A 26,220-nucleotide genomic window follows, 5' to 3' on the forward strand; every position below is an offset into this window, starting at 1 on the left:
TGCGTCAGGAATGAAAGGCAATTCTAAAGCAGAACACAGGTGAGCTCACCGGGGGGATGTAGTCGACATGTTGGAAAAGCTTCTTTAAAAAAAAATATATAACATTTTTAATATAAAAACGATCGCTGTGTATATTATAAAAAAATTAAAGAATAGAAAATATATCATAATACAAATATTCACTAATACATAAATACAATCCAAGATTAAAGTTCATCTGTTAGAAATATATTGATCATTTTCTAATATGCTACATTCTTTAGCTTTTACTATACTTGTTTTATCTAGGAGTCAATCCACTGTTTTCTTTAATAAAAACTAGACAGAGTGAAGTACACAACCCGGTTAGAATCAAATAAGCTTTGTCAAAGCTAGCGACACTATGGTATAAGGAGACTTATGTATGCATTAGTAGTTTCGTGAATGCTATAAAATCAATCAAGTCGCTCAAAATCGCCGTCATAATGCATACATGATACAATACACTAAATATTATACCAGCTCACAGCACCTTCGCACTCCGGATGCCCACCTGCAACACTTCGAATCCCCACTGCTGCATCTTAAAGCCATCAAAGACGCCATGAGGATCCAAGAGTACCTTCGGACTCGCCATATGGCCAGCGATGCGTTGCCATCGCACCCGGTCCTGGCGGAACTCCTCCCAATCGGTATGGAGCACCAACGCGCTGCATCCGAAACACGCCGTTTCAATGGACTCGGTCACCGTCACCATTTCTGGATGGCAGTCGTAGAGTCGCAGCGTGCTTTCGCTGCGGTCGGCCTGGACGTGCGGATCGTAAATGTTGACGCGCACCCCATTGCTGGTTAATGTTCGTACCAAGCCCAATGCCGTTGTGGTCCGCGTATCCATCACATTTCCCTTGGACACAAAGCCGAGTACCGCTACTCGTTTCTCTTTCACGTCCCCTAGTCGGGTGATCAAGCGTTTCACAACTCGATGTCTCTGGTATTCGTTCATTCGAAGGACCGCCATCCAGTAATCCACAACCTCCTGCAACCCCAACTCCCGCGCCAGATACACCAAACACAGCACGTCCGATTGCAGATTCGACCCGCCGAATCCTAGTCCCGATCGCTGACTCAATCCGAGAGTTTCCGAGACATAGTTGATATTGGCGTTCGTTGACTCGCAGAGGACGCTAAGGGAATTGAGGCTGCTGATCTGTTGGGCGAGCAAAGCGTTGGCCGCGAGCTTTCCTAGTTCCGATGACCATGCATCCATGGTCACGATGCGATCGTCCGGAACCCATGGAGAATATAATCGTTTCAGGGCCGTTAATGCCTCGGGCGACATATCTTCTGAGAAGACGTGTCCGATGATCACGCGGGGAGGATAAAGGAGATCTCTGATTGCTGCGCCAGGGACGAGGAAGTCGGGGTTGGAAAGAACATCGAAAGATGCCGATGGCGAGGCCGTTTCTTTCAACTACAACTGTTAGGGATACAACATGTTACGATTCTATGAGACTTACGAGCTTCTTGAGTCGTGGCACAATACCGCACGGAGCGGTACTTTTCTGGACTATGATCTTGTGGCCTGTGGAAACCTGGGCGATCGCTTGGATGGCGATCTCCAGGCGGGATAGGTCTATATCGCTTTTGTCTCCGACCATGATACTGGATGGCGCGTCTACACATAGGAAGACCATGTCCGCCGCTGCCACGGCTTCGTGCATATTAGTCGAAAAGCTCACATTGGCGAGCTTCCGGCGTCGCGGTAAGACAGCGACGAGCTCCGCATCGTTGGTACTATTACTTGAAATTTTTAGATAATCCTCATCCTGTGCGGCCTCTGGCTTTGGTGATGGCGACGGCGTCGGCAATGGCGGTGGATCATTAGGCTCAAATAATAGATCTTCTAGTCCTGGTTCAAAGACAGGTGGCCGATCCGAATTCCACGCGGCAATGAGGCGAGCATCACTGTCCACGACAGAGAACTGAATATGTGGGTTTTGTGATGCAAGCACCAGGGCCGTCAGTCCACCTTTGAGGAAATAGATTAGCGACCATACGAATTAATCGGCACAAGCCATGATGCATACCCACATATCCCGCGCCTATCATACAAGCTTTCCGAACATTCTCGACCTTCTCGCGTCGTAACTGCGGTAGTTCTATCTCTTCCACGTTATCTGAATAGGTATGCCCTTTAACGACTACCCGAGGACTCTCGTCCTGCTCGATGGCCTTATATCGCCGTCGCCGAAACAAAAAAGTGAGCCCGGCGAGGACGAGCAAGATGGGGAGGAAGGGCATCATGGCCGGGAGAAGTGGTGGAATCCCAAACGGCCTCCTGTCGTCATGGAGGGCTTTGTATCATGTTGGGACCGAGAAGTGGGCGCTTTTAGTGTCGTGTCGAATGGGTCCGTCGATATGAAGTAGCGGTCAATTCACCAGCCACCTCACCAGTTCCTTTTTTTCTCCGATCGTGTTAGATTGTGCCACCATTTCCGACCGTGGTAAGTAGGACTGAATTATTAGACTTGGGAGCATCGTAACGCCATTCCACTGGTGCTTGGGCTGGTGTTGTGTCTGCCTACGTGGCATGCGACTTGGCGCAGTGGATGCGCATTGGGTCTTGGCTATTGGGTACAAACGTGCGGATGTTCTTTATTTGGATCTGCGACGCAGTAAGGGTACGTGTCTATACTCTGTTTGTAGTAGTGTCGGTGATCTCAAATGTCAAGGCTGTGTAGTTCGTGCGGTGTCTCCATATGCTATGATTTTCGCTTTTGCGACCACGAGAAGCTTGTATAGCCTCACATCTGGCGAAGATATATATAGCCACATTGACCCAAAATTCACTTTTTTTGCTTCGTCACCTGGACTCCTCGTATATGTCAAATTCTGACAACGGTTTGAGTTTTTAACATGGGTCAACAGTGGAGCCCAATGCCTATGAACATCAAGGCAGTCACTTATGACATCGAGCTCATTTGCTTTGAGTTAATGCAACCCGGTATCACTTGCCTTATTGTCCTAATCTCACATAATCATTGACCAATCTATCTTCAGCTCTTTGGAACCTTCTATCTAACATATCGCATTCGGGCTGGATGCATGAAAAATATGTCAGATATAGAGACCTACAGAATCTAGTTTAGTTACCGCAACCCCGCCCCAAGCGGGGGAAATTCAAGAAGTATTGCTTAGCAGCTTCATAAACCCATACTAAGACTGATCTTTCCACGATCGCCCGCTTCTTGCCCGCTTTCGAGTGGCTGCAGATGATCGCAATCGTTCTTTGTCCCGAGTGATTAGTTGCCTTCAGGCAGCGGAACTACGGATGAGGGTTCCGGGTCGGACGTGCTCCGGCCGTTACAGCATATAAATAATCGAGAGGAGCAACGGACGCTATACAATTGGAATTCCCACCTCACTTGATACGACTTGAATTCGTGTTTTATCGCTCAAATCAAACATTCAAGCATGCCTACGTCACGAACCATCTCCGTGGTCGGATGCCATGCCGAGGGGGAAGTCGGGGATGTTATCATCGGCGGGGTCCTCGACGTCCCTGGAAAGACCATGTTCGAGAAGCGACAGCACTTCCTATACAAGCAAGACGAGGTAAGGTCTCTTCTCCTCAACGAGCCTCGAGGACGGCCGGGCAAGCACGTGAACCTGGTCCTCCCTCCCTGCGATCCCCGCGCTGATGTCGGGTTGTTGATTATGGAAAACGAAGAATATGCACCGATGTCGGGATCCAACAGTATATGCACGGTCACAGTGCTCTTAGAAACCGGCATGATCCCTATGAAAGAGCCCGTGACGGAGCTTACGCTTGACACTGCGGCTGGGCTTGTTAAAGTGAGGGCTGAATGCCAGGGAGGCAAATGCAGGAGCGTGGCCTTTGATAACGTGCCATCGTTCGTTTTCCAGCTCGATTACAAGATAGACGTTCCCGACCTGGGCACTATATCAGTCGATATTGCCTATGGAGGCATGATGTATATACTCGTCGACGCGATATCCGTTGGTCTGAGGATCCGGAACGCCGATGGCCCGAAGCTGGTCGAGGTTGGCGAGAAGATCAAGAAGGCGGTTGGCGCAGCCTACGCCCCGGCACACCCCGAGAACCCCGATATCTTTGGCTACAGCGTTCTCGAGTTCACCGAGCCTGTCGAAGAGCTTCCGGATGGCAGCGGCAAGACGGCGATCAATACGGTTGTTACTTCTCCAGGCAGATTCGATAGAAGCCCTTGCGGCACAGGTACCTCGGCACGTCTGGCCGTCTTACATGCTCGAGGACAGATTGCCGTAGGGGAGAAGTTTGTGCACCGGAGTATTCTGGGAACCCAGTTCATCACGCATATCAGGGGAACGACTCATGTTGCCAATTACCCGGCCGTCTTACCAACTATCCAGGGTCGGGCGTGGATCACCGGTTATCAGACGGTCGTGCTAGACTCTGAGGATCCTTTCCCCCAGGGCTTTCGTGTTGGTGATCAATGGCACGGTACAATCTAAGTATGCTCAGAAACAGTTAATAGAAATTTTACTCAGTGGTGTGTTGATCATCTGAAGATAAGAAAGTAAGGAGAGATGCACAGTGCTCCAGTCAAGGCCCCATAGTTCGGTAGAGAATTCAAATCTGGACTAAATATAGGTTTATCTTGAACTATCCCAAATGTCGCACCTTACTACATGACTCTGCCCGTTAAATTAATAAACAATCTATTGATAACGGATTTCTCGAGTAGAACACGAATCTACGACGACGCAAGTAGTACCCCCAAATAGTCACCTACAAATTCCTCGCAGTGTCAATGTAATCGCAATGCCGCCAAACTGTTAACGGAGACTTGATCTATCCCCGAATAAGGTTTCCATCGCGGAGGGGACCTCGACAAGAGTTGCTTCATCCCACAGAGGTGTCTATTACAAACAGGATGGTGGGTAGGGAATTAGGAAATTGTCTGGGTCACACCCACACCAGGCAAAATATCGAGCCCAAGCCATTGTCACGGTGACAATGTCGTACAGAATGAGCGGGCCACGGCAAGAATATACACTTCAACTCAACACCTCGATTCATCTCTGTCAATATGCCTTCGACGGAGGATTCTGGCCAAAGAAGCCCAAGTAACCCAACCAAAAACACGATGCCCCTGCCACACTTCAAGCTCATCATCGTCGGAGAATCCATCGAAGGACTTACCCTAGCATACTGTCTCCACCGAGCAGGTATCAACTACCTTATCTTCGAAAAGCGCAACGAAGATGTCCCTCGCCCAGAGAAACCCTTAATTATCATGCCCAACGGAGCAGGATCAATTAGGCCTGCTGGACCAAATAGCGGACTTTCTCGAGCCGATCAAGACGGCCTACATGACTCTACCAGATGCGGGCTCACACGAGATATGTTTTCCAAAAGTTCTACGTGAACAGTCTGTACACCTTCATCCCATTCAATTGTCCTCTCTGAATGTCGCACAGATTCGGATATTCGCCAGCGTTTGTGAGTAAACGGAAACTACTCAGAATGCTATATAGCCACCTGCCAGCGACACGACAAAATCAACTTCGGCAAGAGTGTTGTATGTGATAAGCTAAGATAATCATGCATAATCCTGGATATGAATTGCGTCTGATCTCACATGACCGGGCCAACCCCTTCACCGACTTGAATTGATTTCTCACCTCCCCGCACTCCAACCCAGATCAACACTCATATCCCCCCAAATCCCCACCCTACCCTACCATCTAACCGTTATAGCATCGCCGCTATAGCTAAAATGACCGGGTCTCTGCCGCGCATCGCCTGCTTCCACGGTGGTGGGTCGAAGGGCGCCATCTACGAGGTTCAATGCGCCCAGCTGGCCGGACTGCTCAAAAATGACTTTCAATTCGTTTTCTTCGATGGGCCGTTCGAAAGCGGACCCGGACCAGGCATTCTGCCCGCTTTCCGTGATTACAAGCCTTTCCGGTCATGGTTCAAGAGGGACGGATCGGAGGTCGAGCAGAGTGATGGGGGTGGATACGACATCTCGGGGCGGGACGGTGTGGAGCGGGTGTGGAAATTGATGGAAGCGGCGGGGCCCGGTGGGGAATGGGTCGGAGTGATGGGATTCAGCCAGGGCACCCGCATCACCAGTGGGCTGCTGCTGGATCAACAGCAGAGGACGTCGTTGGGGGAACTGGGAAGTACTCCGCAACTGAAATTTGGGGTGCTGTGTATGGGTGGTGGTGCACCCATGGTGTCGGAGATCGGTCATCGTATGCTCCTCTTGCCTTGGCTTTTTTTTCGGTGATCTGGATCTTCATGTTGACTATTGAATTGTTACAGAGTTTGCCACCATGGGATCGACCGAGTTGATCAAGATACCGACGCTACATGTCCATGGACTGAAGGATATGTTTTTGGAATTGGGAAAGCAGCAACATGCGATGTATTATGAACCGGGTACATCCAAGGTATATGAGGTTGATTATCACCACGCCATGCCTTGGTATAAGCATGAAGTTCGGCGATTGGCAGACCTGATCCGCGAGCTGTATAAAGAAACTACTCGGAATTGAAGGGTTAGTTAGGATCTTACTGGGTGGGCTGTCGGGAGCAGTGCGAATGGATACAGTATGTTGATGTTGATTGTCTGGTTGATATTGAACGGTCGATCAAGAAGCTCAGCCAGACTCTGGAACGCGTTATAGACGGGATTTTCTTATGTGAAAAGGTGGGAGTTACAGGTAAACATATTATAATAAAATCAGTTGTCAGTAATTATGTTGATGAAATTGGGTATATCTACCTTCGGACTTTTTTCCGACGCAGGTCTCTCGTGACATTTACAATAGACCGGAGCCATGTCTTTGCAGTTGAGCATCCAATAGAGAGAGGCAGTACTAGACCAGCATGCGAAGGCTTGGCTTTGGCTTATCGGGTAGATCGGCACGGGCAAGTTTCTAGATACGAAAATTGTGGTGGCCAAAGCTATCCTTGCTACCCATATCAGGCGTGCCATCGATATGAACCCGTCCGACTAGAACCATCCATATCGTTGGATAGCGTTCCCGTAATCTCACTTGGTGAGATCCCAGTAGTCTTGAGGCATTTTTTTGCGGCGTGCTGTCACTCTGATTCGAATATCTACAGGTGAGAATCTTTCCAATGGTGGTCAAGGTTACAGCGAGTGATTTTAAGCATCCGGGTACGCCGGATAATTAGCACAGACCTGATGATGGAGAGTGGAGGGCGTTCAATCCTGACGGTTGCATCGCCGCTACTATGCCCGGCAAATGGCGTCAGGGCTTCAGGGTCTGGCAATGGCACCCAGGGTCGTCCGCTGCGGGATTTGTTCATTGGTGGAGTCTCTGCCCACCTACAAACATACCTTTAGTCATTGAAGATAGCTCGACGTGAAAGATTGTACCATGGTGAGCCGGATTCGCCGGAGAAAGGCAAACCTCTACGAGATGATCACTATATTATAAAGGGCAACTCGCTCTCTGGTAGCCCATAGTTGGTTCCCAACGCACCTGCTACCACTTTCATTGTCCTTCCAGGCCGCCTGTTACCGTCAGTTATCCCAACAACGACGTTCACCATGTCTTCCTGGCTCATTAACCTCGGTACCACCCTTGCCCTGGCGCAGACTATCTCGGGCGCCCACATCTACATCAAGTCTACTAATCCACCAGCTAACGGATATGTGACACACTGTACCGTCATCATCGATGAGGAGCTTTTCGGCTGCAAGGGCAGCTCTGATCCTTTCAAGAAGAAGTGTGGCAGGAATCAGGGTATCGAGACCAAGGAAATCTGTGAAACTGCCTCCGTCACCGTCAACTGGGACACCGGCGATCTACAATTCAAGAATGATCACGGCGACCACGCCAACTGCACCCTGAGCACTACCAACCCATGGGGCGAGTGTGATACCAGCGACGCGAACAAGTACCCCAAGATCGAGGACAACCACGCGGAAAGCCTCTTCAGTATCAGCAGTGCGCTATACGGGTTAGCACCCGTCGCCGCAGGGCTATTGATCTAAGGAGATCGAGAAGGAAATCCTAGCTCATAGCCTCGCTTCCACCATGCCCGAGCTATAAAAGGGCTACGCCAGACCTCCTCTTCCTCTCCGATTCCTACTGGCCTTTACGTAAGAGCGCGAGTGACATTCATGGGACGGCAACAATCTGGGCTAACGGGGATATACTTTTGGGAGCATGTCTGGGAATAGCATATGGATTTATGAGAATGCTTGTACATGATACGACTCTTACACCAGCTGAACTCGATGTTTAGCCAAACCCCAATTCGTGCAGATATATGGGGGTTACTAATAGAATTAATGACATTTGTGACTGTCGAGGCTAGCCGCGAGCGATTCCCATTAGCTTAGGAATAAATAATATAGTAATGCCAACGCTTCCTAGTCTCCACGGACTTACATCATATTGGAAGGTTAAGCTGGCTCCGTGGTTGTGTTCTTCCGTATATTCGCGATGCCCCGAACTTGACCCGAGCGTAAGCCGACCCACGCTAACCGCAAGACGGTAATACTACGAGTGGACTCAAGACTCGAGTTGCATCGTCATGATACCCTCATTGGGAAGGGCCAAAACTTAGTGGTCCTTCATAGCTCTCCGAGTACGGTTCCACTTTTATTTCTAATATACCAGTCTTTCACCCTGTCCAGGCTGGCTTAATTTGCAAGATTCTAACGCAGAACCGGGCCTTTGGTTCATCTGCTTAAGGTATTCCGTAAGCTTATGTATCAATTTTTAATGTATAATGCATTTCTAGCACTGCTAGAGGTAGGATTATTACAAAGCAAGAGAGGTCATGTACATGTAGTCATGGAATAAGCCCAACTTTAGTCCCATTTCTCGAACAAAGCGTCAAAGCTAGACCTTCCTCCCAGGGTCCCGGATCCCGACTCTCTAGCTCGCGGAACTCCTGCACCATCCGGACAAGAACGTAGCTCACTTCGGTCAAGGCATAGCGCTGACCAAGACAAATCCGTGGCCCACCATTGAACGGCAAATATTCCCAGCGTGGCTGCAGTTTACCATCTTCCCAGCGCTCTGGGCGAAATTCTTCGGCATCTGGCCCGTAGAAGTCGGCTCGGCGATGCATGGCGTAGAGATCGTAGCAGACTAGGGTTCCTTTCGGGACAAATACAGGCGAGAGCCCGTCTTCACCTCCGCCCAGTGGGAGCACTGTGTCTTGCATCGCCTCGCGTTGATTACGGGGCACGACGGGGTGAAGACGGAGGGCTGAGGGTTTGAAGTTAGTGAAAGAAACCAGAGGAACCGGGTAGGAGCCCATACATTCATTTACACAACACTGAATATACTTCAGGCCCCGAAGCTCCTCATATGTCGGTGGCCGATTCTGCAAGACATCAACTTCGGCACGCAGCTTCTTCCAAATCGCCGGGTTCTTCGCTAACATGAAGAACAGGTTCCCGAGTAAACTGGCTGTTGTATCCCGCCCGGCTAGGAGCACGCTGATCAACTCATCCACCATACGCCGCTTATCGGACGTGCGCGACGCCAGCTCATGCGAGAAAATGTATTTCCGCTTCATCTCTGTGGTTCTGGTTTCTATGCGCTCTTTCCTCACCTCAGCGGCATGGACAGCCTCGTCGACAAACTGCTGTACAAAGTCCCGACAGATGCGATTACACTCGTCAGCCTTTCGATCACGGTAAACCGCATTCAACGGACCTAGCATGCCCCGTATAGGAATAGCTTTCTGGGCATAGTGGAAGGCCTCTGCGAAAGCGAGCTCCGACTGGCTCTTCTTCAACGCGCCAACAGACTGGCCGAACAAGAACTCCGTCGCGGAATCAATCGTATAGCGGAAGAACAGTGCCTGTAAGTCCACCGTGGTACCATTGCGCGGAAGCAACACCAACAAATCCTTCATCAAGTTCTCTAGCAAGCTCAGATCGGCTACTTGTTCACGGGCAAAGCTCGGCCGGATCAGCGCGCGCGATGCGGCCCAGTGTTCGCCATCGGTATTGAAGATGCCTTCTCCCAATAGCGGCTTTAATGGCTCGAAACGGTGTCTGAGGCTATAGTCCTTGAAGTTCAGGGATAAAATTGTCTTGATATTTTCAGGCTCGATCGTCACGATTGCATTTTGATGCAGCTCCTTGACTCTGAAGGTGTTGCCATATATGCCAAAAAGCCTACAATTTCTCTCAAGAATCCGATGCTGTCTGATCGCACGGATTGTCTCGGGGAGGGTATCCAGGCCCAAGAAAGGATCCTTGCTGGCAGATTTCGCGACTGGTTGGCAGCCGTGGCGGCGTGCAAACTGACGGCGGATAACGAAGCGCCGAATGGATATTCCTGCGATTCCTAGTATAGCCAGGAGGAGGATTACGAACTTTGGATAGAACTCCATGGTCGTTACGATGTCTTGAAGAATGATGAAAAGGGGACAAGGGAAGGTCTATCTTCTCATGCCGCATTTCAGGCAACAGTTTTAACGTATGCTGATATCAATAACCTATCACGTGGGGCGCCTGAACAAATAAACCAAGATTTAATGTAGAAGGAGTAAGCGCTTGAGGCTGACAGTAGAGAGTAGAAATTCAAGTAAGCAGCTGGAATAGATTGCGATGGTCAGAACGGTCAAAATGTTCAATATTACTCTACGTAGGAAAGAAGAATGATTAGTTCACCATATATGGATATCTATATTTTCTATGCTACCTCGAAGATATGGACAAGGAAATACAAACTTATTAAGCCGCCCACGTTCAACATTAACAGTAAATTTTATTTTGACCAGCTTGCCGCTATAATCGGAGAAGTCTCCGAGGAATTCTCATCACAGTGTGGGTCGATTCGGAAGACCCCTCCGAGCAAATCTCGACGTCTCAGCTATGCACTATGCTCGTTAATACGTAGGCATTGTCCATATTGCTTCCTCTTTTTGCCTTACAGTGCAGCTACCTATCAAGAGATGCACCACGCTGGTGAAAAAATCAGAAAATTGATCCAGGATGGCTTCTAGAGTCCGTCGGAGGAGACAGTTGGACAAGGTGGCCAATGCGTAGCTCTACCTATATCACCACTCCGCCTTGTTGATCGAGCGATTCACTGACCGTCTTGACAGATGTGAGCAGTGTAAGAAGAGGAAGGTCAAATGCTCGGGACGCCACCCCTGTGAGTCATGTATAGCTCGCGATTTGCAATGCATCTTCAAACAAGCAGAAAAGAGAGTGATCGTATCTGAAAGGTAACGTTGCAGCCCACTGCCTACCTTCGGTCTACTTAGAAATGCAATTGTCAGTTATCTGCGCAAACTGCAAGAATCCTACACCAGGAAGCAAGAAAGGCAGGTCTCCACACGTGCCAGCTCAGAGGATGTTTCAATTCCGGCGCCCAATACCGACTTGTCGCCCGGGCATGGTTAGCAGATAAACTAGCATCGGCGAAGAGTACAGGCTAAACAGTTACAGGGGGTATGCATGTATCCGGCGCGAATGCGACCGATGGAGAAGCTATTACGAACCCCCTGGTGTCTGCCACTTCGTTCTATCTTCAAGACACCCCTGGGCGATACCGTGAGTGAACCTATAATCCATTGGGAATGGACGAATGCTGTCTGTACTAATGGCAGAAGGCTTTTGTGGGCCATCATCTACCTGGTCGTTCTCTCAACGTGTCTTTCTTTTACTAAAAACAGCGGTGCCCGAATTTCCTGCCCCTGAACTGCCATTTCACGTTGATGGGACTACGTGGGAGTTGAACTGGGCACGAACAAGTCTAGATAGTGATCAGTTACTGGCAGGACTCCCATCCCTCCATGATGCCCTATATCTTTTGGAGGTGGCCAAGTTTCATTCCTACCAGATGCTTTTTCTATTTGACGAGGAGAAGTTCCTACCGCACCTACATGAATTTTACCAAAAAGGCCTCGAGAAAGCGAGGAGCTCGCCTCTTTGGTTCATTCAATATCTACTAATTATTGCCCTTGCAAAACGCACCACCACTAAGTCAAGGAGTTCCAGCTCGCCACCAGGATTTGTATTCTTTGAGCGTGCCATGTCTCTTATGCCAGATTGGGTTGGATTGCACCGACGTCGTCCCAACCTGGGGATGCAAATCTTATACTTGGCCGGGTTGTATCTAGTATCGGTGGATATGAAAGACGCCGCATATGCTTATGTGCGTTTCTTTATCACCCATACTGATAGTACATCCCACTAACAACCAACAGGTCGGCCAATCATTCCGGACTTGTATCATCGAGGGACTCCAGAAAGAGCCACCCATCGATCTCTTCGGCGTGAAGTTCGCAAACGAAGGTAGGAATATATGGTGGACCACATATATACTAGATCGTCAGCTTTCAGTCATGGTGGGCGCACCGTGCTCGATCCAAGACAGCGAGATTACCTGCTCTTTGCCTTCATCTTATGATGCTTCAGAACGTGGGACGCTATTGACAGTCCATGTCAAGCTTTCTCGGATTATGGGGGATATTATAAAATGTATGTACTCATTGCTATGGCAGCATTCCAGTTTGGCATCCTGTAGCCACCTGAGTGATATAGTTTAACTGACCATCGTGCAGCCGTTTACACAGCGGATAGTAAACAACGGCGATCATTCATCGCTACAGTTCAGTCGGTATTAAGAGATATTGCAGATATTCTGCGGGAGATCGAGAATGTCTCTGCCAGGACTGCGCACCCCACCCTCCGCACAGTTTCCACTACGACCAACCACCTGTTTCTGTTGTACCATCAGGTCAGTGAAATCATCGTTCTCGCAGGACCTGACATGATCGTTGACATAGAGCCCATACTAAATAGTGCATCATTCTGGCAACCCGCCCTCTATTCCTATATTTCCTGACCCACCGATTGAAGAAGCCCCGGGGTTCCAACGGAGCGACAAATGAATTTATCCCCCCACCTCTCAGACCACTGCTGGAGACTTCTTTGCAATCCGCCAAAATTTCACTGAGGACCTTAATATCACTACATGAGCAGTCGTCACTTGGTGAGTGACCTTCTCTCCTAGTAGCTCTATTACAAGGGGACACATTCTGACATACATCTACAAGAATCCTTCATCCCATTCAACCAAGACAACGCCTTCTTCTCTGCGTTTATCGTCGTTCTCGCTTTTTTCATCGAGCCGTCATTAGTACCCGATGTGGAAAATTACATCTCGACGGCCTCATGGTTGCTGAATGCCCAGATTGCGAACGGAGACCTGGCAGCTAACAACGGAGCAAAGAACTTGACCTCCTGCAGCGGATGACAGTAGAGATTGTGCGCGTAGAGCAACAACAGCTCGGAGCCCACGAAGATATCGTATCGCGGAATGACCTAGAACAACGTCCCTCAACCCCAGACAACTTTGCTAGTTGGGCTGTTGACGTTGAGAACATCGACATAAACCATACGCAGATACTAGACCTGGCTGACCAATTGGACGTCCTTCAAGAGAGTGTGTGGGGTACCAATTTTGAATTTGAGTATAGCAATATGTGGAATTAGCATTTAGAGGTTATGTTTCTGTAGTCTCAATCTGTAACATTGTTGAGTAGGAACCGAGACTCATTGGTTAGCGTCGTACTATGTAGATGACTGTCACTTCTACCGTAATCATTAGCCACCTGTCGCTCCAGATATACCGTTATAGAAGTAGTGAGTGTGTAACACAACTGGAGGATAAATCAATGCAATCTAACTTCGACTGCCCTCTACATGCACATCTCAGCTATGACTACCTACGACGCGTATACTGCATTAGTGATATAACAATAGTCCTTCAGGTGCATAGTGGATCTTAGAGTGGTTTTTCGGAGACTCCTTCCGCGGAACGCCCTTCCGAGCCCTCTGCTTCAATTAGCGAATGACTTGGACCGTGGAATCACTGTTGAAGGGTTTTAACGGCAACCCGGTGGAGATGAACGTATATTTACATCAGGGAATGATCAAGCCAGAGTGCTCCATCCCATGAGATGTAACACTGTTTGTGAGTGGCTCTCGGATGTGAGAGATTTCCGAGGCCTGGCTGGACACTACAATATAACGAGTTAACGCAAAGTGTCTTGATAGAGATATAGGATACCTGTAGTTGAATCATTTTATACCGCTGAGTCAGGGGGTCCAAGTAAGTTTGACCTGGCCCATCGCTTTGTTCCTCCTTAACGGCCCCAAGGCCAGAGCCTAGAAAACTCCGATAGGGCTCGGAGCAATGGAGCACATTGATGCGAGATCTCTGTTTCAGCCTTGTGGTACGATTTGCAGTTACACGTTTCTTAGTACAACTACGTTTCACCGATTTATTGCAATGGGACACGTCTTACTGGAGCGCCAGACTCATCTAAAAAGACTTTGGCTCCTTCAGACCTTTATTGGTAATTTATCGTTGCTATTTTTGATCAAGTCGGGAGGATGGTGGAGAGCCAAGAACATCGGGCGTCAGACTTACATCCACATCTCTTTATACGAATTCGATATCTAAACCAGTAGTAGGAACCAACCGGATTTCCCGTATTTATCCATTATCCTATTACGCGAGGTCAAATTGTAACTTAAGGACGTAACTAATGTATGTCATTCGAACGGAACCGTGGGTTTGGTTCATGGGTCCTGCTATTGATGTTCGACGAAGATAGCCGGTGTATGATATTGGCCGTGATTGTGGATGTGGATTCCAGTACAGACTTATGCTTTTTTTCATCTATACTCTTGCCGTCCCTGTCCTTTCTATACATTCTATTGACTGATATTCTTAGCCCTAGGTTAGACGGGATGACCAATCCCCACTTGTTGACGAGCGTTCTCTTTGTTTTCGGGCAACTGGCTAAATCACGCACAGAGACGGACATACGCATTGAGTACTCCGTAAAATGTCGATTAACTCGGCAGGGTCGCCGTTTCCCAATGATTTGGGATGTACTTATTATAGATCAGGGTTGCTAGTGCCAATATCCATGTGTGTTTACCTTATGAATGGCCGAGGGCCAACCAGTGCCGGGAGAGCGACACAGTTCGGTTCTATAAACCGCTCTCCCGCCATGTCTGACATTGCCCTAAGTATCAGGAGACCAACCATGGATACATTCAAAACCCGTTGACCGGTAACACATATAAGTTTTCACCATAAGCGTATCACAGCCCACGATACTTGCATGGGCAACGCAGATACAGTTCCTCAAGGCACCCCGTGCATGCAAAAATACCATGAAGATCGCCGTCGCTCTCAATCTCGTCTCCCTAGCCGTCGCAGTGCCTCCCCAGCGGCCTCCAAGCCCTGCCCTCAGTGAAACGGGCTTCAACAACGTTAACACCCCTAACAACTTCAACAATGTCAACAGTGTCAACAGTGTCAACAGTGTCAACAGTGTCAACAGTGTCAACAACCTGAATGCTGCTAACAAGATTAACAATGTTGCGCCTCCTGCCCAGCGTCCTCCAAGTCCTGCGCTGAGTGACGCTGGCACGCAACCTGCTCCCCCGGGACAGGCTACCCCTATCCCCGCCAACATCAAAGGTCTCGATGCCTCATTCAGCGTCATATGCGGTACGCCATTAAACCTCCACCATAATCCCAATCCATACTCACCCCAACACAGGACAGGCCACAATCACGGGAGACGACATCCACAAAGCCATTTCCCTCGGAGTCAGCCTAGACCGCCAGGGTACACAACTAGCTAGTAAGCTCCAACCGCAGGCCAACAAAAAAAATCAAAGAAAAGTCTTCTATGGTATATACTGACACGAGTGCAGATTTCCCCCATGATTATTCCAATTACGAGAACTTCAAATTCCAACACAAAAAGTGCAATAGGAACAAGGGGCTCCACCGCAGAGAGATGACGATCGTCAAGGGGGAATATTTCAATGGGAGATGGGAATATGTGAAACGGTTCCGGGCCATTTTTATACATGATCCCAGCTCGCCGGTGGATCAGAACGGCAGACCGAGTGCGATATACTGTGGGACGATCTATCATCCGCGGGGAGCGAATGCGTTTAATGGGTGTGATGTTAGGAAAGTTGAGTCAAATGTAGCTGTTTGATGCAAACTATTTGGGACGAAATTAGGACACATGCCTGGCTTTGGGGGAAATGGTATTTACATACATATCGCAATGTTTTCTGGTACGCTGGATCCAGGATACCACGGCCAATTGGGTATCTAGGGTCTAGCTGCTGTTGTCAATCTTGTACTATTATTATTATTATATAGACTTCAGCACATAGAGCCATGTTTTAGTGTACTACCACTACCTTTGAAGCGATTGCAATCGCAGTGTTTCATCTACAGGGCAATTCTTTTCGTCCGAGGAAAACAGGGAGGTTTGGCACGCATGATCAGGCATTGAAAATGGAGAAATGCTTCGCTTAGAATTTAACTCAGCCTCTCTCATTGTAGTTCTAATCTGACCACAACAATAGAGAGCTACCCATAGTAACGAGTATCGAGTAAGTGTGGTTGCTACGCCCCTTGCGGCCAATGTTTTCAAGATCGACACAGAACGGAGCTTTACCACTCCCAGGCCAATATACTGCCGTTTCCATTGGTCGAGAATTCTGCTTGAGTGCAAAAGGTCCAATCAGAAGGAACAGCTCAAAGCGGACAGTAACAAGCACACAGTACGATACACCGGCGTGTATAACAGAAACCCTCGGATTCCTTCCAACTAACTTTGCTTCTTCTTTCCCCCAACTTAGGGGGTAACTATAGTAACTATAGGAGACTACTCGGTACTATTATTTTTGGGCACTGGAGAGTACGGTGGCAAACAGAGCAAGGCGCAGTCACAATCGGCGTGTTGCCGTGTCTCATTGGCTTGGCACCACATTCTGACCTGTTGTTTCCTAGGGCTTGGGGGTTTAACAAAATATACGGAGCAGTTAATATGGAAAGACTTTATTGAAGCTCTTCAAGTCAGTTCAAGAACATCAGTTGCTCTGCAATATCACGATACGTTTACGTTGGTATGGTTGATTGGGTCTCTGGTGTATAACAGCCATTGTCTAGCAGCAAAAGGGGTAATAATACAAGAAGAATAGGGTTATAGAAGTAGTCTGAGTTGATCAATCACATCCAACCCCTGAACAGAGAATATCCACAAAGCGAAAGGGAAAAGACAAATATGAAACAAATGTCAAGTAATGAAAATGGAAGTAGAAAGGCTTAACAATTCAAACCCAGAACAACACCTCTAGCAGCCAGACTTCTCGGTGGTAGGCGTGGAGCATAACGCACTCTCCTTCTGACGACGGGTGTTTAAAACTCCCCCGAGAGTGTTGGCATTAGGAAGGCCAGCGCAGATACTAGCAAAATTCTTGCTTGACATCGCTCCGGTCCAGGCCTGTTGCAGACCACCACAGCCAGTGTTAAAGGCAAAGCTGACCAGGGCGCCGTACTGATTCGCGTTGAGTTCCTTGGCATTGGGCAGCGCGCACACGCACTGCTCAAAGCCGACGAGGTCCTTCTGTAAGATCTCAGCACCCTGAGCATCGCTAATCGGGGTCTTAATGCTGTCGCAATCCTGCTTCGCGACGCAATCGTGGCCGTATCCTGAAAGGTTAGATTATGAGTGAAATGTGTAGGATGGATAGAATATACCAATGGTCTTGTGGCCCATCATATCGTAAAAGTCGGCGCGGAAACCCTCAACCTCACCAATGAGGCCGACAGTAGCAGCGCTGGCGCCACGGCGAACAACTGCCGCAGGAAGTGCCACTGCGCTGAGGGCAAAGAGAGACATTGCAGCGATGGAGAACTTCATTTTGCTAGGATCGTGAGGAAAATGCGCGGGTAGAGTGGGATGTGGTGCTTATGATGGCACTTGTGGGAGGTCTAATCAGACTGGGCTGGTTAACTGAGATCGACGCTGCGCTCCCTTATATACATTAACGGTGGCCACATTGTTAGATATTAGGGTCAAATCACTAGCTCATGGAGCTGAAGACAGACCTGTGTGGCTTGACCCTGGCGATCGCTCCTATCCTTCGCCAATCCCTTATTAGCTGTTAATGTTTCGCATTTTGCCCCTAGGGCTTGCAGATCCTTTGATGAGATCAATGCCGATCCCAAGGCTTATACCTTTTAAGGGAATATTTTCAGGAGCTATCATATTCTGGCTCTGTCTTCCGGGGCTCTCACTGCCCCTTTTTTCGGCGATCAGGACCATGATCCTAACCTAGGTACCGACTTGCATACCCCTTAACTGACAAAACATTTACTCCCGATTCATATTTCCACGTTGTAGACGTATCCCATGCAACGCCACGACCCTCCGCAAAGACCACCTGACACTTGTATAGCGAGTTATCCGATTCCCTTGCAAGATCGGCCTTCGCCGCCTCGACCGTGCGTACACTCTTTGCAAAAGTCCTCCCTGTAACCTCCTGCACTACCCGCAACAGTTCCGTATAACTAACTGTGTCACCCGCAACGAAAGTCGGTCGGTTGTTGAATGCTTCATCTGGCTCCGAGCCCAGAACAATTTCCGCGGTGAGCTTTCCAATATCCTCGGGCGCAGTGACAGTAACCCTAGTGTCCCAAGTGCCCAAGGCGCAAATTGAGTTATCTCTGAGATTGATTACCCCGAAGGAAGGCTCAAAAAGGAAGCTGATGTACATGCCGGTGGAAATGATCGTCCATCGGGCCTTGGTCTGGGAGCGGAGGAGATCGCGAACGTCAAGCTGCTCATCGAAGAGATCCTGAGCGGATCCTCGTCCAATAATGTCATAATCCACTCCGAACTGCCAAGGGATATAGCGAGGGACTGCAGCGGCGAGGACAGCCTGTGCTAATTTGATCTGTATTCCACGACCGGCCACGAAGCCTGTACAGCCGATGATTGTGTCGTATCCGCGGAAGGTCTGGGCCAGAGATTCCTGAGAGTCTGCGACCAGGTCGCCGGGAACTATCCCGATGTTGTGCTCGCCAAGTAGCGAGAGCTCCCGTACCTTTTGGGGTCGCGTGGAGGAGATGCTGGAAGGCCGTAACAGGACGGAAACCACGATGTTATTCACGCGAGGATGTTGGGCGAGGGACAGCAGTACTTGCGTTCCTAGCTCTCCAGCCCCGAGAACGAGAATATCCTTGATTGGTGACATGTTCGGAATATAGATGCATATCGTAAGCTTGCTGATTCTTCATCCTAGGCACGGCGTTCGCATATTTTCTATAAAGTAGCAGCACCTATGACAAAGATGAATAACATCTGTTGGACGGTGTCCGTGAAGGTAGACACAAGTGCATCAGTTGCCCTTCTATAATAGTTACTTAAAAAATGAACAAGTATGAACAAGTGCGAGTAAGAGTGATTACTGACTTAGAAGGACTAATAAGCAAGAAGTATGTGATCCAACAAATGTATGTGCTTTGATATAGAGCACGAAAACGGTTAGCAGCTTGTGCCCAATATGCCCACTCTCCACTTACCCTGGTGCTGTATCTAGTTCATCCTCCAGACGCCGACGACTTCGTTCCGTATAGGGTATAGATGAATTGATCAAGTTGGAGATCACACTCGGACGACGCTTTTCAGTTTCTTTGCTGGGGGCATCAGATGGTTCGTTCGCGGCCAATTCAATTGCATGCTTGAGGAGAGATTCCTGGAATTTGAACGTTGCCGCTCGACTGGGTATGAGGAGTGCCAACATTCGTGGAGACAGTGCTCGCAGCGTCATGAATACCCCCGGGAAAACTCGGTTGAAATGAAAGAAATTTGGCAAAATCCACACCAGTCTGGTGAATGTCGCCATTGAAATCCTCATGATCTAGGAATTTCTAATCTTTCCCAAAGCAGATATAAGTAATCATATCGCAGGTCAATGCTGAGAATACTGCATCAAGAGCCACTGGGGTCTGGGTTTTCTCGAATACCTCCAGGCGTCGCATCAGCTTCTCCACCCTTTCACTAATTGCTGATGAAGATTCTATAACAGACCGCTTGGAGACAAAGTTCTGAAGGATGCCGCGTCGGAAGCGGTGCTTTTCAGAGCCCACGGTGGAGATAGTAGACTCGTCGGCAGCGAGAGAGCGCACAAACCCCTCATACTTATCACGCTTTCGCATCCCTGATGCATATGTCTCGTTATAGAAGGTGGGATCGATGATATGGACCTCATTTGGATTGATACGCACAATAGGGCCTATACTCAATTAGACAAAGGATTGCTGGGATATACGGAGAGAGAGGAGCAAGAAAAGAACGGAAAATTAAGAGAAGGGGGAAAGAAACAAACCGTATTTCTGATGCATTTTCTCCACTTGGAATAGGAATTTGCCTCCAAGAATCACATCATAGTAGAACTCCAGAAGATGTGAAGCGGCAGCTAGTTTAGGTCCAGGTATTTTTGCCAGCGGATGGAAATATAAACGATAAAAGATCCTAGTTATCCAGAAGAGTCCCGCGATCGCCATAAGAGCCATCCAGACCCAGGCCTGGTCAATTATCATATTTCTAACTGCAGGCGTATGGCCTTGAAGTTTGCAAATGGATTTCGAGGTGAGGTCAGAGACAAGAGAGCACACCGAGCTATGGGCAACTTATATCTAGGCCCCAGGAGCATTCATATTCTTGGACAATGAACAATAGCAACCACCCATAGTTGCATTTTGAGAGTAAACGTGCAAGAATGAGAAGCTGCTAAGGTATTGGTCAAAACTTGTTTCAGTCAGTCAGTATTTAACTTTTCATAAATTTGAATTACTGTTCTTTATCCTTGCTTAAGTCGCAAGTAATACGATGGGTCACGCAATGACAAATAGCCTGCTTACCTACCAAGCGCAAGCTTTGTGATATACCTCCATCAACTTTTGGGCCTGTAGGTTGGACAGTACAGATGATATTATATGATTAGGTGAGGGAAGACACAATATCCTTCATCATCGGATTCTACCATGCATCTCCGGCGCCGCCATGACACCCCAGCTGTCGATATCGTGTCTGAGAAAAGGGGCGGTGAGAACTGCATGCGGTGGAAAGCCAGTAATCTGTCTACGGGAAAGGCCGACAATCACGAAGTCAGGCTGGTTGGACTAGCTGACGCTCAAGAAAATCATGCATCTCGGTGTTGCACCGATTGAAATGAAAGGGCAGCAGCGGGTAGGATATATGGACCGCTGCGTGTATACAACTCCGAGAGCATGACGTGTATATTGTTCCCCGGAAGGGGCGGCTGACACACCCTGAATGAAGAGTTAGAAATATGCAAGGGGTCCTAGTAAAGAAGGACCCATATACTGTGTGGCAGACCAACAGGATAACTTACGGTGAGCAACCTTTCGATATAAGTGGGTTGTATGAGATGGGAAACTGCAAGGAGTTGTAACTCGTATGCTGTATCATACTGATCCTAACCTCTCCTAACCTCCTGGACTTCAAGCACCACTATCACTGAACATGGTCCGTGTAATGACCTCCGTGACACTTTCCTTCAGCAGTTACACTTCCTTGTAATAAGTACTATCAAGCCAGCATAACGGTCTCCTAACACTGACAGACGGACGCAGCCAAAAAAGGCGCTCCTGCATAGATAGGGACCAATCGGCCCATCAACCATTACAATATATGTGTAAGAGATTTTGAGACTCACCTGATTTATCAAAAGTACGCAAACTCCGGAAATCTACTAGAGTAACAGTAAATAAGGCGACTCGGTTCATAAATAAAATCATCATCTCGGTCGACGTAGAAGCAAAAGTTACCACGACTATCAATCCAGTTCAATGGCTATATAGGTTGACTAATTGCCCCGCTGAAGTCCTTCAGAAATCGCCAAGCCCCGGCTTCCTTGTATCCCTCCACATCCCAGTCGGTAATCTTCTTGGGGAAGAAAGGTAAGACATCCAGAAGACTCGCATCATGCGCAATGATTATCAAGATGTTGGCCGAGCCGTCAAACACAGCCATTTTATCGAGCGAGGCCTCAGCATTTTCTAAGTCTTCATTGATTGCGGCATTCAACTCATAGAACGGGGTGACTCGCGCCTCTTTGCCTTTCGCTTTCGCAGGGGATATATTTTCGAAGATATAAGAGGGACATGCAGATGCTGAGCAGATAGCCTTGTCAAGTGGCGATGGTCTGATCTCTATCGGAAGTGGGAGGTGTGCTGTTGGGCGGTATTCACCCGGGTGATGAGCGACATCACCCCCAAGAAGGATGAAGTAGTTCTCCGACGTACGGGCCAGAGCACTGATATGATTCTTGGCTATTTTGAAAGTGTTAGTAATTCCTGTCGTCACTGTATAAAGATACTAACTGTGTCCGTTCGACCTCAGTAGATACAGGCTACCATCTTGAAAAAAGTCGATAGCCAGGAAGCCTCCAATGTTTACGGCACCACTGAAATCCAGCTCCACCAAGTTCCGCCCAAGGAAGGCATCGTCATTCACCAGGGCGTCCGCATTCATAGGATACCCTAGAGACGTGGTTTTGTCTAGCTGAAATCCAGGGCCAACGACTAGCTCTGTGGATGGAGGGAACAGGGATGGGTCCCCAGTATGGTCCATATGGTGGTGGGACCAGATGATAGTGTTGATTGATTCCAGGGGAATTTGGGCCTTGGAAAGTTGATCAGCAACATCTTGCTCAATCTTCACAACTGCCTTAGCAGATTCGATTTGGCCTAGGACTTTTAGGCTGCCGTCAGTCTTCATGGTACTTCCTCATCTACAGCACGGCTAATGGACCCCACCCAACCCACGGGTAATAGCCTTGCTTACTAGTTGGTGGTAGCTTCTCCCTCCAATCCTTTCTAAGACCAAGGTCAAAAAGGACCTTCTGGCTCCTGTTGTTCTCGATCAGGAAGCTGTAGCAAGGAATATCAAGCAGGTCATGTCCTGGGATAGGAGATTGCAAGATGTGAACCGCGGGCACGGTTATTTGCCCAGCATGAATTATCGACACGTCCACTGTCGAGCCTTTGAATTCGGGTAGGATTAAGGGAGACATGACTTGAAGTGAAATTAATTTGTGCGGGTGAACCGCCTGAATACGAGATTCTCGAAAAGCACGCGTGAGGTTCCTGATAGTTTTGGGGGTTGCCTTGCATTTCTTCTGTCCTCGTGTGATGTCTACGTCGACATTGCTGAGGGCCTCTTCCATGACAGTGATTTTACAGCACAACTGGGCGCTTTGTCTCTCGAGGAGCGGAGAAGCTGGAGCGGTCAACCGACTGTTGGGTGTCACGGTACAAGGAGGTGCGTCTGGTATTGTCTTGGAGTTTGATGTGTGAGTTCTTATACTCACCGCCATTGTTGTGATTTCTTCGATCTGAAATCATCTATCACCATCCACCTGTCGAAAGCAACTGCCGCGCACGTAACGCATGCATCTTAGCAGCTTGATACGTCTCTATGTCCCACAGAGTCAGCTGGACATTTGAATCTACCGCTCAAAGTTAAAACTTCTACCGCTACTTGATTCTGCGTACATTGTGAAGTTGGCGCGGGAGGGCATGGAGATGTTCAGTTTTCAAACCGTTTGACGAAGACGCGGATAGGATAGAGTGGGTGCGGTGGAGTAGCTCCGGAGATCGTATTTGTTACCTGAATGTAATTCAACATGAACGACAATGTGAATCCTATCCAGGAGGACAATTGATCAAGATGACAATAATATCCCAATGCGTCCATGATATAGAGTTTTGAACTCCTCCATACATACCGCTCCGTGGCCCCTGTCTGACGGATACATTGCTCATGCCACTCAGCAAGGCAGGCCTGCACCAACAGCCCGGAGATTCTTCTCGCGGGTAAGCAGTCCTGTTAGCAACAAACCTTCAACAGCAGTGATCGGTCTGGAGTTAACTCGTACACAGCTGTGTGGTCCATACATTAACTTGATTTCTCGGCTCCTACTACACCACAGCTCAGAGGTCATCCCAGAGAGAGCCCTCACAGACTCCAAGGAATAGGCTTCTATGAGGTATATCCTAGTGCATCAAAGCCCATGACTCGGCCATGTCGTCATACTGGGGACAGGCAGCACGCACGGATCTTGCATGCGCAGACGTCGATGCACGATGATATTGTGTAGCAGGTGAAAAATTATCAAAATGACTGCCGGGAATAAAGAGTTCGCTGTAACGAGAAGAAGTCTAGACTGCACAAATGATTGGTGTTTACCATCAGAATGTATCTACAGATGGTCTGAACGAAGAGTATGTATCCTTGCATCCTTAAGGTCTTGAATCGAGTAATACATGTGTGGTGCAGTCACTAGAGCTGTGACTGGGTTTTTACAATCAGAAATGCCATTCCGGCCTCCCAAGTATTTCACCCGATACTGACCTGGGCCTTCATGGACTTGCAGGAATTACGTATACAGCCCCACCAAAAGTTTCTGTACAAAACGCGTCAACCGCGACCATTTGCCCTTCTCGTGGCATTTTTAGGTTACGCTAGTGCAACCCCAGTTGATCGTGAACTTTCTCATCTTGACTTTACGAGTTATTCCATATGCCCAGGTACAACGGTACAAGTCGTCCCCCGCCGTATCTCAGAGCGCCCTAGTCTTCTGGATCCAATTGATCGCATCTAGGAGATATGGTATCTACTCATCTTGCAGATTAGCGCAGATCACTGGGGGTGAAAATGGGAAGTTACATACAAATATCGAGGGGTTCTCCGTTGCTGGAAAATGACCCAGCCCGTGCATTCGTTTGAATTCTGCGCCTTTAATTTTCTCAGCAGTTGCGTGGCTCATATCAGGAGTCGTGCCCCAGTCAAACTCCCCAGTCAGAAAGTAAATAGGACATTTCTTGACATCAATCTGGGAGAGCCTGCTACGGGCATCGAAACCCCCGAGGTAGAAATCAAGGTCGCCGTGGAAGATGCCGTATGCCTGACCACTATAGAGATGCCAGATGAGCTTCTTGTTTGCAAGCGGCGTATTTGGAGCCATCACTCCGTAGATCCAGTTTGGATTGAACAGAGACTGGTTAATGAAGGGCGACTTGTCATCAAACTGTCGCTCCATAGCCAAGTAGTCGCACGCTTGCAGTGGAATGGTGCCACCCGCTCCAACCTCTTCAGCCCGGATAGCCACTGCAATGCATACCTGGCCAGCCATGGAAGCACCGCAAATAATAGGCTTATTCAGCTTCAAAACCTTCACCATCTCACGGACTGCCCCCACGTACGCGTCCTCGGTGTTAGTGTAGTTTCCCGGAATATGGTTTTCCCCTGGAAAGCTCCTTCCATGGGCTGGGAGATCGAACGCGATCATCCTGCACTTTCTTCTCATGGTTGGATCATTCATGACAGCGTGGTACTGGCGACCGTCACTTCCGGCGGTGTGAAGGAACATGATTTCCTGCGGCCCCTCGCCACTAAACTCATAGAATACCTTGGACTTTCCCCAGACCGGAGTATTGATATAGACATATTTGCCAGTGATATGATCTTCATCGATGACAGTCTGTGTTTCTTGGGAAAGGGGACCGTGAATTCCCTTGCGGATCATTTCAAGAAGATGAGTTGTAAGGTGCGCAAACTGGGCATATTTAGTCCGATCCCCACGAATCTCTGCTCCGCCCTGATTGGTATTCATACTATGCAGCTTGATGTCCATCAGTAATGCAGTCTAGGTCATCTATCAAGGCTTGCGAGAAGGCATGGCATTACTGAAAAGAGGGATCTACCTGAATACCAACGAAGCTCGTGTATGGAGCCCGGGGGTGGGTAGAAAAAAACTGTTCCCAGTGAGATGGCTCAGCAACCAGGACAAAGTCACCTCTAGACGACGACCCACAGGATACCACTGTGCTGGAGCCAGGTCCGACTGTAACCAATACTGCCTGGTCTATGACAGATGACCGAATGCCAATAACAACCGGCTCAGAGATCGCATCCGTTCTGATAAAGGCTTGCCACTGAGCATCACCGTTTAAGGCATGATTCAGGGTCTTCACCGATGAACTGATGGCGTCTGGGAGGGAGTCCCACGAACGGTTTTCAAAGGCAGACATAGTGGCGTTGCCCAATTCAATAAAATTCAGTTGTTACCCTTGCTGTTGTATGGAGAAACACAGCGTCTCGTTGATTGTAATAGGGAGCAGTACTACTTTAAAAGTATTGTCCCCCGGCTGCGAGGGGGGTAAAACCTCGTCATAGTCCGCAGGCAGTGTAATAGCCAAGCACCCAACCCTTTTGGGGCAGGTAATTGGGTACTCAGTCGGGCACCCTGTCCTATTGATCTCCAATGATTGTGCAGATAGTAGAGATAACGCCCA

General features: G+C 48.6%; 13 protein-coding genes across 13 annotated transcripts; 6 read left to right on the forward strand and 7 right to left on the reverse strand.

Annotated features, from left to right (window-relative positions):
* Positions 1-369: 369 nt before the first annotated feature.
* ugd2 (putative UDP-glucose dehydrogenase Ugd1) lies at positions 370-2,521 on the reverse strand. The gene is made up of 3 exons (XM_032082752.1): positions 2,067-2,521; positions 1,497-2,008; positions 370-1,450 (listed from the first exon to the last, which is right to left on the reverse strand). Exons 1-3 carry the CDS (start codon positions 2,281-2,283, stop codon positions 503-505), a joined length of 1,677 nt encoding a protein of 558 aa, XP_031938523.1. The 5' UTR covers positions 2,284-2,521; the 3' UTR covers positions 370-502.
* Positions 2,522-3,453: 932 nt separating this feature from the next.
* Positions 3,454-4,517, forward strand: BDV37DRAFT_296343 (proline racemase family protein; the record flags this gene model as incomplete). Its single annotated transcript, XM_032090089.1, has 1 exon — positions 3,454-4,517. The coding sequence occupies one exon, from the start codon at positions 3,454-3,456 to the stop codon at positions 4,492-4,494; it is 1,041 nt and encodes a 346-aa protein (XP_031938524.1). The 3' UTR covers positions 4,495-4,517.
* A 1,155-nt stretch (positions 4,518-5,672) lies between these two features.
* On the forward strand, positions 5,673-6,710 carry BDV37DRAFT_186093 (uncharacterized protein). Its single transcript, XM_032079574.1, has 2 exons — positions 5,673-6,243; positions 6,314-6,710. Exons 1-2 carry the CDS (start codon positions 5,763-5,765, stop codon positions 6,544-6,546), a joined length of 714 nt encoding a protein of 237 aa, XP_031938525.1. The 5' UTR covers positions 5,673-5,762; the 3' UTR covers positions 6,547-6,710.
* Positions 6,711-7,319: 609 nt separating this feature from the next.
* On the forward strand, positions 7,320-8,179 carry BDV37DRAFT_186100 (uncharacterized protein). The gene has a single exon (XM_032079575.1). The coding sequence runs from the start codon at positions 7,572-7,574 to the stop codon at positions 8,016-8,018; it is 447 nt and encodes a 148-aa protein (XP_031938526.1). The 5' UTR covers positions 7,320-7,571; the 3' UTR covers positions 8,019-8,179.
* Positions 8,180-8,651: 472 nt separating this feature from the next.
* Positions 8,652-10,412, reverse strand: BDV37DRAFT_255728 (cytochrome P450). Its single transcript, XM_032082753.1, has one exon. The coding sequence runs from the start codon at positions 10,382-10,384 to the stop codon at positions 8,825-8,827; it is 1,560 nt and encodes a 519-aa protein (XP_031938527.1). The 5' UTR covers positions 10,385-10,412; the 3' UTR covers positions 8,652-8,824.
* A 421-nt stretch (positions 10,413-10,833) lies between these two features.
* Positions 10,834-11,494, forward strand: BDV37DRAFT_186129 (Zn(II)2Cys6 transcription factor domain-containing protein). The gene is made up of 3 exons (XM_032079576.1): positions 10,834-11,038; positions 11,102-11,224; positions 11,279-11,494. The coding sequence occupies exons 1-3, from the start codon at positions 10,989-10,991 to the stop codon at positions 11,400-11,402; spliced, it is 297 nt and encodes a 98-aa protein (XP_031938528.1). The 5' UTR covers positions 10,834-10,988; the 3' UTR covers positions 11,403-11,494.
* BDV37DRAFT_255731 (fungal specific transcription factor domain-containing protein) lies at positions 11,277-13,457 on the forward strand. Its single transcript, XM_032082754.1, has 6 exons — positions 11,277-11,552; positions 11,612-12,156; positions 12,209-12,482; positions 12,566-12,741; positions 12,807-12,996; positions 13,061-13,457. Exons 1-6 carry the CDS (start codon positions 11,453-11,455, stop codon positions 13,258-13,260), a joined length of 1,485 nt encoding a protein of 494 aa, XP_031938529.1. The 5' UTR covers positions 11,277-11,452; the 3' UTR covers positions 13,261-13,457.
* A 1,737-nt stretch (positions 13,458-15,194) lies between these two features.
* On the forward strand, positions 15,195-16,036 carry BDV37DRAFT_285909 (uncharacterized protein; the record flags this gene model as incomplete). The annotated part of the gene is made up of 3 exons (XM_032087823.1): positions 15,195-15,534; positions 15,587-15,670; positions 15,744-16,036. 3 exons carry the CDS (start codon positions 15,195-15,197, stop codon positions 16,034-16,036), a joined length of 717 nt encoding a protein of 238 aa, XP_031938530.1.
* A 1,149-nt stretch (positions 16,037-17,185) lies between these two features.
* BDV37DRAFT_285910 (lysozyme) lies at positions 17,186-17,755 on the reverse strand (the record flags this gene model as incomplete). Its single annotated transcript, XM_032087824.1, has 2 exons — positions 17,186-17,544; positions 17,593-17,755. The coding sequence occupies 2 exons, from the start codon at positions 17,753-17,755 to the stop codon at positions 17,186-17,188; spliced, it is 522 nt and encodes a 173-aa protein (XP_031938531.1).
* A 409-nt stretch (positions 17,756-18,164) lies between these two features.
* BDV37DRAFT_296345 (aromatic alcohol reductase) lies at positions 18,165-19,091 on the reverse strand (the record flags this gene model as incomplete). The annotated part of the gene is made up of 2 exons (XM_032090090.1): positions 18,165-18,734; positions 18,774-19,091. The coding sequence occupies 2 exons, from the start codon at positions 19,089-19,091 to the stop codon at positions 18,165-18,167; spliced, it is 888 nt and encodes a 295-aa protein (XP_031938532.1).
* Positions 19,092-19,767: 676 nt separating this feature from the next.
* Positions 19,768-20,403, reverse strand: BDV37DRAFT_285912 (cytochrome P450; the record flags this gene model as incomplete). Its single annotated transcript, XM_032087825.1, has 2 exons — positions 19,768-20,132; positions 20,226-20,403. 2 exons carry the CDS (start codon positions 20,401-20,403, stop codon positions 19,768-19,770), a joined length of 543 nt encoding a protein of 180 aa, XP_031938533.1.
* Positions 20,404-21,715: 1,312 nt separating this feature from the next.
* Positions 21,716-22,937, reverse strand: BDV37DRAFT_296346 (MBL fold metallo-hydrolase; the record flags this gene model as incomplete). The annotated part of the gene is made up of 3 exons (XM_032090091.1): positions 21,716-22,227; positions 22,279-22,611; positions 22,709-22,937. The coding sequence occupies 3 exons, from the start codon at positions 22,935-22,937 to the stop codon at positions 21,716-21,718; spliced, it is 1,074 nt and encodes a 357-aa protein (XP_031938534.1).
* A 1,548-nt stretch (positions 22,938-24,485) lies between these two features.
* Positions 24,486-25,956, reverse strand: BDV37DRAFT_296347 (alpha/beta fold hydrolase; the record flags this gene model as incomplete). Its single annotated transcript, XM_032090092.1, has 3 exons — positions 24,486-24,539; positions 24,597-25,547; positions 25,630-25,956. The coding sequence occupies 3 exons, from the start codon at positions 25,954-25,956 to the stop codon at positions 24,486-24,488; spliced, it is 1,332 nt and encodes a 443-aa protein (XP_031938535.1).
* Positions 25,957-26,220: the final 264 nt, after the last annotated feature.

Source organism: Aspergillus pseudonomiae (assembly GCF_009193645.1).
Source record: "Aspergillus pseudonomiae strain CBS 119388 unplaced genomic scaffold BDV37scaffold_67, whole genome shotgun sequence".
NCBI lineage: Eukaryota > Fungi > Ascomycota > Eurotiomycetes > Eurotiales > Aspergillaceae > Aspergillus > Aspergillus pseudonomiae.

Coding starts and splice junctions, on each gene's coding strand:
- BDV37DRAFT_255731 (XM_032082754.1), top strand. CDS start 11,453: ATGCATGTATCCGGCGCGAATGCGACCGATGGAGAAGCTATTACGAAC. Junction 12,483..12,565: donor TATGGGGGATATTATAAAAT/GTATGTACTCAT, acceptor ACCATCGTGCAG/CCGTTTACACAGCGGATAGT. Junction 12,997..13,060: donor ACATGAGCAGTCGTCACTTG/GTGAGTGACCTT, acceptor TACATCTACAAG/AATCCTTCATCCCATTCAAC.
- BDV37DRAFT_186093 (XM_032079574.1), top strand. CDS start 5,763: ATGACCGGGTCTCTGCCGCGCATCGCCTGCTTCCACGGTGGTGGGTCG. Junction 6,244..6,313: donor GGTGTCGGAGATCGGTCATC/GTATGCTCCTCT, acceptor GAATTGTTACAG/AGTTTGCCACCATGGGATCG.
- BDV37DRAFT_186129 (XM_032079576.1), top strand. CDS start 10,989: ATGGCTTCTAGAGTCCGTCGGAGGAGACAGTTGGACAAGGTGGCCAAT. Junction 11,039..11,101: donor TTGGACAAGGTGGCCAATGC/GTAGCTCTACCT, acceptor CCGTCTTGACAG/ATGTGAGCAGTGTAAGAAGA. Junction 11,225..11,278: donor AGAGTGATCGTATCTGAAAG/GTAACGTTGCAG, acceptor TGCAATTGTCAG/TTATCTGCGCAAACTGCAAG.
- ugd2 (XM_032082752.1), bottom strand. CDS start 2,283: ATGATGCCCTTCCTCCCCATCTTGCTCGTCCTCGCCGGGCTCACTTTT. Junction 2,009..2,066: donor GATAGGCGCGGGATATGTGG/GTATGCATCATG, acceptor ATTTCCTCAAAG/GTGGACTGACGGCCCTGGTG. Junction 1,451..1,496: donor TGCCACGACTCAAGAAGCTC/GTAAGTCTCATA, acceptor TAACAGTTGTAG/TTGAAAGAAACGGCCTCGCC.
- BDV37DRAFT_186100 (XM_032079575.1), top strand. CDS start 7,572: ATGTCTTCCTGGCTCATTAACCTCGGTACCACCCTTGCCCTGGCGCAG.
- BDV37DRAFT_255728 (XM_032082753.1), bottom strand. CDS start 10,384: ATGGAGTTCTATCCAAAGTTCGTAATCCTCCTCCTGGCTATACTAGGA.